Source organism: Hirundo rustica, chromosome W (assembly GCF_015227805.2).
Source record: "Hirundo rustica isolate bHirRus1 chromosome W, bHirRus1.pri.v3, whole genome shotgun sequence".
Lineage (NCBI taxonomy): Eukaryota > Metazoa > Chordata > Aves > Passeriformes > Hirundinidae > Hirundo > Hirundo rustica.
Genome location: NC_053487.1, coordinates 9,423,625 through 9,439,802, shown reverse-complemented (window position 1 = coordinate 9,439,802; position 16,178 = coordinate 9,423,625). Strand labels below are relative to the sequence as shown.

At 42.6% G+C, this 16,178-nt stretch overlaps 1 protein-coding gene across 1 annotated transcript; it reads right to left on the bottom strand.

Moving 5' to 3' along the window:
* Positions 1 to 5,242: 5,242 nt before the first annotated feature.
* On the bottom strand, positions 5,243 to 15,931 carry VGLL1 (vestigial like family member 1). The gene is given in 5 exon segments (XM_040089159.1): positions 5,243 to 5,283; positions 5,915 to 5,974; positions 10,368 to 10,784; positions 11,377 to 11,606; positions 15,846 to 15,931. Coding segments are annotated over 5 exon segments (834 nt in total).
* Positions 15,932 to 16,178: the final 247 nt, after the last annotated feature.

The following is a 16,178-nucleotide window of genomic DNA, read 5'->3' as shown; positions in this document are numbered from 1 at the left end:
ACCTACAAGTGGGCCCGAGACCGAGAGGTAGATCTAACCATAGACAGTATTTCTCAAGTTATCCATGACTGTGAGACATGTGCTGCCATCAAGCAGGCCAAGCGGGTGAAGCCCCTGTAGTATAACGAGCGATAGTCCAAGTATAAGTATGGGGAAGCCTGGCAGATTAACTACATCACCCTTCCCCAAACCCGCCAAGGCAAGCGCTATGTGCTCACAATGGTAGAGGCCACCACAGGATGGCTAGAGACCTACCCTGTGCCTCACGCTACTGCCCGGAACACCATTCTAAGCCTTAAAAAACAAGTTCTTTAAAAGCATAGTACCCCTGAGAAAATTGAGTCAGACAATAGAACTCATTTCAAAAACAGCCTCATCAACAACTGAGCTAAAGAACATGGCATTGAGTAAGTGTACCATATCCCCTATCATGCACCAGCTTCAGAGAAAATAGAAAAATACAATAGACTGCTAAAAACCACCCTGAAAGCACTGAGTGGGAGATCATTCAAAAACTAAGAGCAGCATCTAGCAAAAGCCACCTGGTTAGTTAACACCTGAGGTTCCACCAACAAAGCAAGCCCTGCCCAATCTAAGTCCCTACATACAGTAGATAGAGAAAAAGTCCCAGTAGTACATGTAAAAAGTTTGTTAAGGAAGACAGTTTAGATCAATTCTGCTTCAAGTACAGAAGATCCCATCCGTGGGATTGTCTTTGCTCAAGAGCCAGGCTGCACATAGTAAGTAATGCAAAAAGATGGAACCACACAATGTGTACCCCAAGGAGATTTGATTGTTGAGTAAGAACCGTGTGTAATTATCACTGTGTGCTAAATAGTACTGCCACTGTATGTAGCTGTATATTGCATATTGTTTTTATATAGATGTATGTGTGTGTAGAGCTGGAATATATATTAGTTTTAGTAAATTGACGATATGGGGATACAAGGGGTGGAATGTCCTAGGGTAACTTTATGATGCCTGTATCCCCAATCGTCTGTTCTGTTTGTGCTGTATATTGAGTCCTGTGCCTTTAAGACTGGTTCTAAGAGCAAGGAGAAGCGCGGAGTTTGTTTTGAGAAAACTGCCTGACTCCTCCACATTCTTCTGTGGACAGCGTGTTCGGCAGAGGCTTAGAGAGACTGCAGGACAGAGATCTTGTTTTGCTTTTAGTTAGTTTCAGCTAGCTAGGGCAGAGAAGTTCCCTGGACTGTTTTTTTTTCCCTTTTTCTTGGAACTGTTTAAACCTGCTCTGGACTGAAAACCCAGGGGAGCACTGGGGGCTGCACCTGCGGCCCACCAGGGCCTGGACCTCAGCATTTTCCAGCAGCGCCGGAGAGACTGGGACTGAGGAGAGGCACTGAGAGAGAGAGCCGAGCTACACCCACGGCAAGGACTTTCTCAATTTGCCATCTCACTTCAGAAGGAGAGGTTTTATTGTTTCATATTATTCATTCTTTATACTTATATGCACTTCATTTGTTTAATAAAATAGTTTTTTCCACTTTTCTCCAAAAGTTGTTTTTTTTTACCAGACCAGTTAGAGGGAGGCGCCACTTAGGTTTGCTTCCTTAGAGAGATCCTATACAAGAGTTTTCTCCCAAATTTGTCCCAAACCAGGACAAGGTCATAAGCAGGAGCTGTAATACTGTTGCATTCCAGAATGAAATGCTGCTTGATAATATTTTTATAAGCCTGTACTGATTTCAGCATTAGCTTTTTGGAGAAAGGTAGATGGGGAAAACACAAATGTTCGTGATCAGACACAAATCCAGAGCTTGCAAATCCTGGGCTGGGGCAATGGAAGGAGATGAGGGTACAGAGGTGAGGATGAAGGTCAGGGAAGCAGCCACTTTTCTGAGGGCTTTGCTGCACCCAATTTAACCCCCACCTAGAAACCAGGCTGGGGGACAGCATGAATCAGCAGTGAATTCCTGGCATTGAGATCCGCCAGGTTCATGGTGGCTCACAGGGGACCCTGGGCACTCCTGCTGGACCCTGTTTTGGGGAACACTGCATCTGAGTTGGCTCACATTGGCTCAGCCAGATCCATTATGGCTCCAGGCACCTGAAAACATCCTCTGTGCTATCCTGGAGAGCCCAGCTGCTGCCTGCCCATCTCTCAGCCACTTTTGCACCTTCTCAGTAAATAAATTGTGATCTGTAGGATATGACCACAGTGCAGCTGCTCATGCAGCAATATTGTCAGACCAGTAACACACAGCCCTGTGACATGGCCTGTGATACTGAAACCCTTCCTGGATACCAAAGCACCAAAACCACCAGTTTGCACCAGTTTTCTGCTTAAATCCTCCAAGTGTAACAACATATGCTAGCTCAGAGGAGTACCAAACTCTCAGTGGGTCAGCAGCTAGGTGGAATAGAGCCCTGAGCCTAAAACATGCAATGTTTTAAACCAGACACTGCAGGAAAACAGAACACAGAACAAAGCGGTGCAACAACGCTTTTACCCTGGACCAGGATTGCCATGCTTGGTAAAGTGTTTGTCACTGCAGTCTGGGACTATTTTTAACACTACTAATGAGTGACTAAAGCAGGGTGGAGTAGCTAAGCCAGCTCCCAGCCACCCACAAGGTTTATCTGACCATCAGAGGAGGATCTGGACCAGAGCCAGCTGATGTGAGGAGTCAGAGCAAGATGCCTGCAAAGTGTCTGTGTCCTGGGACACACATGGTGAAAAAAATGCACACCAGTTCCTTCAGCTGAGTAAAAAAAGGCCCAGACTCCACACAGGGCAGGCATGTCCAGTGCTTGACATAAATCTCTGAGACTAATGCATCTCAGAGATGCATTAATCTCTGACCAGAGCTCATAAAACGTAGTTGGCATCTTATCTGCCCATCAGAAAAAGACAGGAGAAAAGCCATCTGTGCAAACAAGTTATTCCTGGACTAGAGGACTCCCAATTAAAGGCAAGTAGTGGTTTCTCACAGGGCAGTAAATTAATAGAAAATCATAAAATCATTATGGTTGGAAAGACCTCTCAGATCATCAAATCCAGCCATTAACTCAGCATCACTGTGCTTACCATTAAACCATACCCCCAAGAGCCACATCCACCACACACTTTTTGAACACTTCCAGGGATGTAACACCTGGCCCCTGCCTATCCTTCAGAATGGTCTCTGCAGAGGTCCATTAGCATTCAGAGAATCAGAAGCTGTTGAAAGGGGAACATCCAGCATCCCTTCTCCTATCACCTCCAGGATTGCTGCATTCAGAGGAGGGACCAAAAATAACTGTGGGAAGTACCAGATGGCAGCTGCTGGATGCAGCGTCCTGGCTGCCAAATCCTTGCCAGCAAGGAGAGTATGCACTGAATGGGAATGAAGACAGTCACTGGAGCATGCAGTTCCTGCAGGGCAGCACAGGAATACAGCAACAGCCAGGGCTGGAAAGCAAGAAACACTCCACTCCAGACAAACAATATTCTAGAGGAGCATATATGTCTATCTATATTGTTTTAATCTATACATGTATAAAGAAAAGCCTACCTGATATAGAGAAATGCTCTGAAATGTTCAAAACGCTATTGTACTAAATCATAAAAGGCAAATTGCAATAAGGGATATGCATTTAAAAGCAAGGGGTTTTTCCCCCCCACACTGTCCAACCCCAATTGGTTGATTCACCAGAACCAAGGGCTTTATAAGTCACCTTGAATATTCCCAGATGTAAAACAAATTGTTCAAGGAAGCACTACATTTAAGAGCATTTAAACAGACTGTCTTCTCAGACCTTGCAGAGAAATTATTTAAGCATTTTCCTTTGGAGGGAGGAAAAAAAATTCAGTATTTTGAAGCAATAGAATTATTCACTAGAATTATAGCACATGCCAGTAAGAGAGATGTACAGATTACAGGTTGGAAATCTTTGCTTTGGCCATAGAGGAAGTCAGATTATATTACCATGTAGCCTTTAAAATCAGGGAATTAAGCGACTTGAGATAACAAAAGGAAACTACTTGGAGAAGTATTCTTAAACTTAAAAGAAAAGAAAGGGATTTTTGTAGAAATATTAAAAAGGAGTGGTTTTTTTTTTTTTCAGTGCTCATCTATAGAGAGACAGGATGTTAATGTATATTTTATTAGTTTAGTTAAAACAGTTCCCCTTGTGATCTCTGATGTAGAACATGTAACTGCTAGAGCAAACTTTTAGAATTAAAAAAATTATTATTTTTAAAATCTCAGCTTGTAAATTAGTACCATAAACACCTGATGTTGCTAAACTCATTATTTTTAAAACTATACAAGGTGTTATAACTGGAGCAGTGGCAGCAGAGATAGCTGGTGCAACAGTCACATTTACACCAGCTCAAGATTTGTTCTATAAAATCATGAGGTCAAATTGCCTTCAGCAACTGCATAGAGCTGTCAGAAAAAGCTAATCATGCTCCATTATATTATATTAATATACAACCAATGGAGAAGGAAAAAATAAACCCACAGAACTTATTTAAAATAAGAATCTTTTACACCTGCAGAGAGGCTGGGAAAATAGAACACTCCTACCTGCAGCTTTTTGCTGAATGGTATTTTAATTACATCCAATGAGAATCTAGGTTTCCTCTCAGAGCTACTGTGAATTCATGGCTTTCTAGAGGATGATTATACACTAGTGAGAGGGCAAAAGAGAACCTCCAGGCATAAGTATATTATATAACTTCTGAAGAGTATCCCTAGGAATTGCAAGTATGGTCACAAATCACTGCACTTTCGAAACATAAATACAATAATGTGCTTTGCTGGCCTGTGGTTGAAGTCTCTTGCCAGTGGCCTAAGACTATTTTAAACAATATGGAGGGATCAAATCAAGATAAGAAGTTGCATCATTGAATTTATGCTAACTGCATCCCTGCACTTATGGGTTATCAGTTGCATTGATAAGAATTGTACTTCTTATCAGGAGGTGGTAAATTAATAAACACAGAAAGATTAAAAAGTGGAGTCCTTTCAAGAGGGCTACATGAAAAGCATTAAATAAACAATATAACGCCAAAACAAACATACTGCCAGGTTAATACCACAAGCATTAGAAATTATTTACTGTATAGAAAAGGGTTATTTTGTCATTCCCCAAACAGTAAATAGTACATGTATTCTTCCAGCTGAGAGAAAACACCGGATAGCTGCAATTCATTTCTTCTTGATTTGCAGTTGCAAATAATAAAAGTTCACAGAAATAACTTTCTCTTTCAGAAAAAAGTAGAAACATTCAGTTGCTAGAAGTACAAATCTCATCTTCTGTAATGAATCTGAATACCTGAAAGACACAGCAGCATCAGGACAGTCAAACAGCACAGTCCTTGCAATCTCATAAGATATTGTGCAAACAAAATTGCACCTTTGGAACTGGTGCAAAAGAACCCTTACTAGAACAACCAGAATGACCATTCAAAGTATCCCCAAAACATTGCACATCAAAGAACCAACACTGGGGTATGGCCAGTATCAAGAGACCAATAAAAATATGGAAGCCTGAATGCTTTGGGAATAATTTCTTAGAACAACTCACCCAGCAGTATGGAGGGTTTGCTGGTGCAAACTGCAGCAGTGCTACCACATGTGTGCTTGAGGTACAAAGCAAGGGCTGTTCTTTCTGGGATCTGAAACTTGGACAGCAAGTGCAAAACAGGCATTGTGAAATGGCAGCCTGATGGTATAAGCATAAAAACTAAGGTAGATGGGGTAAAAAAAAAATCACGCATTTCATTTTAATATAATGTAGTGCTTTTCCTCTTCTTTGTTAATGTAGTTATGGGAAGTGGTGGTTCTATCTAGGGGAAAAAGTAGCTTTTGAAATACAAAAGCAAACAAGGAAGCATCTTTAATACTACATGCATAAGCAAGGCTGCTGTCTGATTTGTTCTAAACCTGCTGGTTTCTTTATTCACCTGTAGTGGCATGGCTTACACTGGAATTTTCTGAGCCTTGGTAAGAGCTTGCTTTCCTCTCTTTAAAAAAAATTAAATTAAAAGTACTGGAGATGAGCAGAGATTCAGCACAGAGATAAAAGTAGACAGTAGTTACTAAAGAAACCTTGTGCTTTTGCAGCCCAGCCTATAGCACAGGTGCTGAGGAGCGCTGTGCTGTCTGGCACAGCAACATACACTTCCATAAATATAAATATCAGCTCTTCTTAAACATGACACAGAGCAAGGAGAAGTATATTTAACAGATAGAGCCAGGAAACAAGGACTCCTACATCCAAACTAAATGCACACATCCTAGGGATTTGCCAAAAACTCCCTGTGAACATGGACCAGCAGTTTCTTATCAATCTTTGTTGGGCTGTTTGATAATGACAAAGATGGTGTTACATGTGTGGTGTTTAAAGGCTCCCAAATATTCAGAATGGCCCTGTATACATCCTGAAAGAAAAGGCTTTAATTGGTAATGGCTGGGGAATACTGGGCTGTTTAATTTATTTTTCGATTTTTTCCTCACTCATTTTCTTTCGGAATTTTTGGGAAAAACAGTCCACTGTTGTTAGCAGTGCTTCCCTGTTATCAACACAAGACTAATTTCATGAAATAGTACTTTTTCTGAAGGAGTCAGTTCCTGGGGCTCCCAAGCTTTGATAGGCTTGCATTGCCCCCTTGGGGGAAGAGGGCACATTACTTTGTTCTTAAATGAGATCCCAGTTCAGACAATGTCTTTAAAGTAATTAAACTCTCATTCACTACCTACATGAAGTCTAGGGTGAGTGCCTATGCAACACATACACAAAACCTCTGCTCATATAACATGATGTCATGGGTTGGCACAGGTTTTTAGTTATGGAGGAATGTCATGTGGTTTTTCCCTGTCAGGACCTGGGAATTACTTTAGAAAGGACAGCAACCTATCAGAAGGTTAGTTTGGGTTATTGACATCTGTTTTGACCACTGAGAATGTGTAATGTGACTTTGGGAAGTACCCATATATAAACCCCTGACTTGCTGCAGGTCAGGCTCTTGCCTGCTGGTCGGCTCAACAGGTTAACATCAAATTGGGCCTGCTGCTCCTCCCCCGTTTGGGGGAGGGGAGCTGCCCTGAGACCTAGCCGGATTCCATCCCGGCGAGGGGAGGAGAGGTAACATTGTAGGGTAGCCAGGGGTCAGCCGGGCCCGGCCGCCCTGGCCGGGTGTCTGGGACTGAGCTTACCCGGGCCCAGAGGAGCGGCCCTGGCTGGGCCGTGCCTCCAGGCCCCATCTGCTGCCAGCAAGGGAGGCCGGGCAGGCCCGCCGGCCGGCCCCACATACCAGCTACAGGCCTGGCTGGGCCAGGACCTGCCCTGATTTAAACTGAGGGGTGGGCAAAAAAAGCATTTATGATCCTGCCTAGTTTTTTTTTTTTTTTTTGATTCCAGACTGCCTGGGTGCTCTGATCTCTGATTGTAATAAAATCGCCAAGCCAAATTCAGTCAATCAGAATTTAGAATTTTATTTTCATACTTAAACACAGTCTCCGATAGCTACAATTAAAAGGGACAGCGTCGAATCCCGGGGTTTCGGCACTGGGTGAACGTGGTAACAGACTCTGTAAGCCTGTCACCCCCTCTGTTCACAAATTGGGTCCAATACCGCTGGTTTTTATACAGACTTTTGCTGAGAGTGGACCGAGACCGTAGGACTCCCCCTCCGTGGTAGCTTCATTAGGTATTCATGTTCAGGTCCGGGGTCTGTTGAATGGATTCTCCAAGTGGAACAATGCCATGATTGCGGTGTCCGGAGGAGGTTTGGAAATGTTAAATCAGGCCGGAACAGATAAGATATTGATCTGATCTAATCATTCCATCGTTAGTGCGCCCATCTCCGGGTGTTGGCTGTCTTGAGGCTTTTCCTGGCAGAAATTCTTTCGTTCCCCAACCCCCGTGTCCCTTTCATGCAGTTTTTGTCTCAGTTAACCCTAAACACACTTTAGGTTTACAGATCTTAAATCAGACTGAACACAGATCAATTTTATGTTGCATATTACTACATTTTATCGTGAATTAATTACATATTGCATTTATTAACACGAATTTACTTTAGGTCATATATCACATGATCTTTCGCAGTGAGTTCTTCCCCCCCTTACCATTGAGGCCTTGAATATCTAACATCATGAGCTGCATCGAGAGAGAAAAAGACTCTGAGCAGATTTAACCCTTTCCTGGCAAAATGAAACTTCCAAAGCCTAACCCTTCCCTGAGAGAGAAAAGAAAGGGACAGAGTGAACATAAAGAAGAAACAGCATGAAGACAGTTGAGTGAGAGTGAAAAGACTGTTGGGACAGAGGGTTGAGGAGTTTGCCATTCCATTTTAGGCTGGACTTCTTATTGAGCCATGGAAATTAACTTTATATTTAGATTATCCCTTTAAATCATGGGAAAGATATGCATTTGGAGAGATGATTGTTTAGATTTGTGTGTGTGGATTTGAGCAAAGGTGTTTGTGATGGACTAAGTAATATTAATCCTATAAGATGCTTGAACAGAGATAGAGATGAGAAGCCCTCTGCCCCAGTGAAGAAGTGAGAAGATATCTGTTCCTTGAGATGAATAATCCTTTGCCTTTAGAGATATTCATCTTTAAAAGCTGACAACCCAGTATGCAAGAGTCTAAGACCCATGGCCCATAAGCAGCTTGGGAAACTGCTAATAGGAGGGGTCATGAAAACAGGTTTCCCCAGGCATCTGTTTTTGTGACAGTTAAAACCCACAAGAGAACTGTTTTAGGTTGTCAGTGGGATCCATGACTCTAAGAGAGACTCTTCTCCTAAAGATTGGTGAAAGACTATTTTCAAATGGTGAGACTGACTGAAAATCACAGGTTTTGTCTCTTTATGTTGTTTTGTAGGAAAGTTAACAGTTTGTAGGGGGAGGGAAGAGTGTTTCTGGAGTTCTATTTTGTTTTGTTTTAGCTTTTTCCCCAACTTTCTTTTCCATTCTTTTAGTGTGTGTTAATAAAACTATTTGTTTAGTTTTAAGCTTGAGCCTGCTTTGCTTTTCTCCTAATCTTTCTCCCAGAAAAAGAATAAACACTAGGACCACTACACTTAATTTGGTAACCAGAATTTGGCAAATGTGAAACCACTACACATGAGCAGAAAGTTTGCATTCCAGCTGGAGTTATAGACACTCTCCCTTTGACATGAACAGACACAGACAGGCATTAGACATTCTAGCAGTAATAAGTTAGCAAAACACCTACAGTCAGGGTCCTCATAACAATATAACTGTTGTATACTCAAAAGAGGAACTCTAGATATACTCCTGTTTGTATCTGCGGGCAGTCTTTAGCCCACATTCTGCCAAATTCCTGCTGATGCAGTTTTGAAACTGGGTAACCAGGAGGTATTTCACAGCTGCTTATTTTTCAAAACCTAAGCCTCAGGATTGCTTCTTCACATGCCTGATCTTTTTTGTTTAGAAGCATCAGGTAGGATGCACTGTATTTTTCCAGAAGACTCCCAAAACAATTTCCCAACGCTTTTTCTTGGAGACCAGTGTTAAGTTGCCTGACTGGGGAATGCCCAGGAACAGCAATGTAGATGTACCCCAACAGGCATCAGCACTTTGGCCAGGAAGCCTGACCCCAGAGAGCTTCTCAAAGGCAGAATTACTCACAAGAGAGCAATTTTATCCAGCAGATCTAGACACTGTAAGGACATAAATGAACTTCAGGCATCTTTCTGCTGTGTGCTAGTAGTACCTAGGATTGGAATTCCTAGTAATTGTGGATAATAAGCAACAATCATCACTGTGTGAATTACATTAGCTCTGGGAAATCCACAGGGAGCAGACATAGCCTTTAGCAGGCAGAGCAGCAGTGCCTCATTGCAGGGAGCTCTTAGCCAGCTGACAAGGCAAGGCTGATCCACCAGCTCCTGTACCCCCATCATTCCAGCTACTGACAGAGACTGGGAGGGAGAAAAACCCCTGGCCATGCTGGTAAGGGCTGCAGTTTCCCATCTTGTACTCAGAACATAATTAACAGCCTGCACACTAAGAGAGGCTGTTCAGGGATCTTTCCTGGCCACCCCTTTCTGGTTCCAGTGAGGGAGCATCTGGTACACACCACACCTAATACCCATGGGTATTAGAGATTGTGTTAGCACTATGAATAATGCTTATAGGCACTTAAAATGTCTCCCCAATGTAAGCCAGAAGGTGAACTATTGTGTGAGTAGGCAATGCACATTTTTTTTCATGAACCCATACTATATGGCTAATTGAGCCCAAGTACCACAGTACATATCAGGGTTATCTACTGTAAAAGATTTCTATGAGTTGGATCTAGCTTGAAAAGTGTAGGAACAGAGTGTTATTCTGTCACTTTACATTAGATGTCATCAAAGAATAAAGTGATAGTATTCTCTTACCTCCCCCAGGAACTGAACTTTGACTCATATTTTGTAACCTCGCAGGTCCAGTCATACCAGCAGAACTTGAGTGTTGCTTCATGGTGCATTCTTGCATGGATGTTAAGCACCTTTCCTGTTGCAGAAGGTCAAGAAGAGAACTGTATTTCCTGTTAGAGATCAGCTCATTGGCTGCATACAGGTCAGGGAGGGTGTGAGGATACACTGAATTGGTGACACTGGGAGTCCCAGTTGGAGGGAAGGGCCATAAATCTGCAGGTTGAGCTGGATGACTACACAGAGATGATGGCTGGCACTAGCCTACCACACCAGCAGCAGAAAAATTCAAAGCAGAATTTGCCATGCTTGTTGAAGAAGATGATGGATATGGTTTGTAGCAACGTGAAGAGAAATTCCACTGATGGGGAGACATGCTGTCTAATTTAAAAGAGAAAAAAAGTATCTGAAGTCTCATCAATTCTTACTTTTTTTCCAAGGCAAATTCCAGTGGACTTCTAAGGGAATGCTACCAGATTTCATATTAATTTTTACAGAAATATATAATCACTTTAGTGCTGCTTATCTTAAAAATCAACTACAAATTCATACTAAAAGCAGATTAAACCACCACCATCAATGTTTCTCCTAAGTATTAAATGTGTACTACACAACCACCAACTTAGGTAGGTTTTTGAGAGTTGCAAGCTTAGACAAATATATTTTTGTGAAGATGACAACTTAAGTCATAATGCACTTATTGCATCCAGCAATGATGAAAAACACTTGGCTGGAAAATGATGACCTAGTCCTGCCAACAGGTCCATGAAAAGCTTAGGAATCACTCCAGAAATCACAGGGGTTTACCCAGGAAGTCCCAGCTACATAACCTAGGGTTTTACAAGTATGATTTTTTTGATTTCTGTTTGCACACAATTCCAAATTTAAGCTCAATTTTTTAGGATCTTAAATTCCTCAGTGAAAGCCAGTCAGCCCCATCCAGCACCAGGGTCACATATGGAAAGGAGCTCACCATTTTTCAGGACAACAGTCTCACCCCTGTGCTTTGTGCTCAGGTCTTGGGGGCTCTTGGCATTGCTGAGAGCTCTAGAAAAATGTTCATCTACCATGCTGTTAATGTCCCCTTGGAAATAGGTGAACACCATGCTCTGAGATCCCCATTCCGTTTTCACAGGTTCTTTGCTTTTACTTGGCTTTGGGGAAAGGTTCCTTGTTTCTTCCACTTTCAATGACCAACAGTCCCTGCAAAAAAAAAAAACAAAACAAAAAAAAAAAAAAAACAAACCAAACCAAACAAACAAAAAAACAAAACACAACAAAAAAACACACAAAAAAAAAAAAAAAACAAAAAAACCCACAAACCAAAAAAACCAGACAAGTCAAAGAGACAATATTCAACTTCAAGTGCCTAGTGAGTGGTGAGCCCAGCTTCTTTCCAAAAATGGTAGGGGCCAGTAAAACACTTATTAGTAGGATTAGATTCTGTTTTTCTGCTTTTTCCATGCACCTTTTCTTTACTGATTTCCTTATTAGATACTTCTAAAATGAAATATTTGGGCAGAATGGGCACATCTACCCACCAGCTTTCATTTCTCACCCTGACTTTACAAGTCTGGGCTTAGGACCTAGTACCATGTGAATGTGCCCTCTGGAAGAACAGAAACACTTAAAAAAATAATTCACAAGTGGCACTATCCCTGAATGAAGTTCAGGGTGAACTTATCAAAATGCTTTGTCCAATTTCAGTTTTTGTGTTGTTCAAAAAACATAATGACAGAGTGAAAAAAAACCCCAAAACAAGAGCAACAAAACCCCCAAGCCCCACTATACAACATTAGAGCTGAAAATAATAATTTTAGATAAGGTAAAGTCTGAAGTACCTTAATCACTGTCAGCACAGATCTCCAAAACAAAAAGACTTCTAAGAATAATTAGTTGCTTCACCTGTTAGAAAAAGACATTCAGATTAAATTATTGGAAATTCAAATCATGGCAAATTCAAGCAAAAAAAAAAAAAACAAACCAACAAACCAAAACTAACAACAATAACAAAAGAAATAACCTTTTCTTGTTTGAAACAACTTACCTAGGAATGTGGGGGGTCTGCCATCTGCTTAAAACTTTGGCGCAAGACTGCTGAAACACACTGTGGGTCTACCAGAATTTACAGGTTTAAGGCAGGAACCACACTAAAATAGTTTGCAGGAAGTCAACAGAAGACTACAAGATTCCTTTTTGTTCTCTTTAAAAATCTCTGCTGCCAGATATGGTAAGAGCAGGACAAGGAAAGACACTGCTTGCCCTGGAGAAGCATCATTTTTATGCATTTGTATGGTTTCTGGCCACAAGGGAGCAAGTTCCTAGCCAGAGCTCACAAGTCCTGCTCTAATCAAAATCATATTTAGCTAGGCTCAGGCTACAAATGCAGTGAAGTGCCTGCTGTTTCTATTCAATTTTCCACTCTCATTGTCAGCTCATGACACTGCATAGTATAATTGATTTACCTTGGTAGCAAAAGGAAGGCTGTTATTTTTCAAAGATCAGGGCAACCTTTGGCCAATAGCCAGTTGTACCTCATAAAACTTCATGAATCATTAGATATGTGTTTCCATCCAACTAACCCTGAAATACACAGTACTGCTTAACCTAGTTCAACACATTTATCTGATTTCTTCCCTAGTCATACATCCCCCAACCCTCAGAAGCTTCCCAATAAACATTGCACTCATCTGTCTCAAAGGATACTCTGAAGTGCCTGTGAAGACTGCCTTTAAAAGGTTTCTCAGAATTTTCTTACACATGAAAAAAACTGCTCAGGCTGTAAGACAAGTATCCAGATATTAAGAAATATGAGGATTAAGGTTGTCAAGCCATAATCTATCCCCATTCTAATGCTTAAGCCTTCACCTACAAACTTGTCCATGTTTATTGTTTGCTTCCATGTTTAGTTTTGCTTGTTACCTCCATCTCCCACCACCATGTGCTCTGTTCAATTCTCCCTGACTCATGAGTCACTTGCTCAGCCAGCCCTAATCTCCTGTCACCAACTGCCAACTCATGTCCAAACTAAAGAGCTCCTTAGTCCTTATTTTAAAATTTCTATTACTTTGCCCCATCCTCCTAGATTCACCTAAACACAGCAGTGGGAACAGGATTGCAAGGTCACACTGATTCAGAAGACAATCTTTCACAACTTTAAAACTGACCCAGATTTCCCAGATATGGAAAACTTAAAGAAACACTTCCTCCCAATTTAGAGGCATCTTCCCAAGGCCCATGAGGGGAAGGAGAAACTAGCACAACCCAATCACACAACCGGAAGAGACACTGTTTTTTCCTAGTCTTGTTTTAGAAAGCATCCTGCTGTTTGGGTTAAGGAACTTTACGATTGCTCAGTCGGGGGCCAACGCTTGCCATTGAAAATTCCAACCCAAGGAGTGAAAGCTTGGCAAAGACACAAGCAACCAGATGGCCTGAGAAAGGACAAGACGTCGTCTTGACAGCAAGAAGCAAAGCGGCTTTTCCTGCTCTGCTCCAGCACTACACATCAACATACAATTTAGAAAGCATTAGCGTCGCCCCAGAGGATCACTTTTCCCATTCTTCACTCAGTACAAACCATTATGTCTTTGCACCACTTTATTAACATGCTTAACTAGCTCCTGACATTAATTCTGGGCTCCTTTAGCATAGTTTGTGTGCAGCAGCTTGTGTGATTGTGACCAGTTAAAATGCTGGAAAAATAATATATTTTAAAGAAAAAAAGGCCACCTATTGTTGGAATTCTGGAAACCTGGATTTGGGGATTTTAGTATATAGTAATGTGTTGGAGTCAAGATGGAGGATTTTGGGTGTTGTCTAAGTCCTTCTTCTTCATGGGTTTATGTAGAGGGCAGTTTCCCTGGGGAAGAAGAGAACCCTGGAAAAATGCCTTGGGAAACCCCGTTCTCAGTGCCGTAAGCAAAAGGCTCACTGACATGCTCTCTATGCAAATTGTTGCTAGAAAGTTCTCAGTTCTCTGTGTTACCATAGGTTGATTTTTGGTGCAAGAATTTTAATGTTCTTAATCATTGTCCCCCATTGGACCCTTCCCTCAGACCACACCTTAACTCCCCACCCACAGCAGGGTGCATAAGTACCCCTGTCTGACCCTAAACTCAGCCTTTGGCATCGTGCCTTTTGCCCCTTGTACTGCTTTGATTCAGTTCACTCCAATACAGTGGACGACTTATTGTTTGTTATTTTTTGTATTATTAAAATTACTTTTCAGGCAACGGATCGAAGCTGTCTCTCTCCATTTAAGTCACCATCAGGCTAGAGTCCCAAGGGGTCTGATAGTCTGGGCTCAGACTCCAGGAAGTTTCATCTGGCACCTGAACTGGGACTCCTGGCATCCAGGAGCCCTTTGAGAACTCAGCCCTTCCTTCAGGAGCCGAGAGTAGGACATTGCCTTTCTCATTGGTGTGGCGGCATTGGGTTGAAGGAGGAACCCTTCGACGGCCAGAGAGCCAGAAGGAGGTTACTGGAGAAAGGCAGCATCCGGCCATTTTCTATTCCCCCCCTTTTCAAAAATTTGCTTAACAATGGAAGCACAGATGTCTGTAGAGGAAAGTGACATTTACAAGGATCTTAAGTTGAAATTGCATAACCAGGGAAAGAAATTTGAGAAAAAAGAGCTCCGAGAATTAATTCAGTGGGTGTTTAAAAATTCTTTGGATATTACTGAGCCAAAGTTGCAGTCCACCAAATTTTGGGATTTAGTAGGAAAAAGACTGTATAACTCAGCTATTAATTGGAACCACTTCACTCAGAAGTTATTACCAGTATTTCAAAATGTATACACCACAATACAATTAGAAGAAAAGGAAAGACGTTTATTTGGAGACAAAAAAACCCGGGAATGCCAAAATCACCCTGTCCTCCTTAAGAGCTTTTCCTTCGGACATTCCAGCTGACAGATACGAGATGGCAGTAGCCTATGCCTCTAGCTGGCCCGGGGAGCATTGTGATATTGTCAGTGACCCCACCGTCTTGTGTCTGTCGACACCAAAATCCCCACCTGGGATCCCCAGTGGTTATGCGCAAGTCAATGGGGATCCCCCCCTGTCCCGTCCTGCCAGTCTTCCCACACTTTCCTTTGTCCCCTGACATATCTAATAACTATGGCCCAGACCCCTGCTCATCGCGAGTCTCTGCCTTCAGCCCTGCCCACCACCCCACCTCCTCTCCCGGTGCGTGCCCAGTCCGGACCGCTGCTGAGCCCCCTGCCGCCCCACGGCCGCTTGCTGGCACGGGGGCGGTGCACCGAGCGAGGGACAGCAACTGCCGCCACGACCAGCCGTGGCAGGGCAGGCAGAGCTGCCCGAGACTTTGGCGTCATGCCGCCACACGGCCACTGCTGCAGCCACTGCCGCAGTCAACGAGGCTAGCGCCACCACTACTTGCAGAGGAGTGTCACCTTCTGTCATCACCAAAACTAACCTTAAGTGCCACCCCCCCTTGGAGGAGACTGGATCTACATCTGCAGTAGTCCCGGAAGGGCCCGCCTCCAAGATGGCGGCACCCATGCCCAAACTAGAACCCAGAGGTCTAGAACCCAGAGAAAAAAGGGACCTAAAATACAAAAGGGTGTTTTTAGCTAAGGGCTACTCCTCAACTAACTCATCCTCCTCCTCATCATCATCATTCAAGGAAGATCTCTGCTCGCCGGAGTCTAGGAGAACCACTTGAGAAAGATAAAAAGAAAAGCAGTAAAGAAAGGTGAATGGGAAACAGCAAACAAATTGGACATAATGCTGGTCCAATATAATAAAA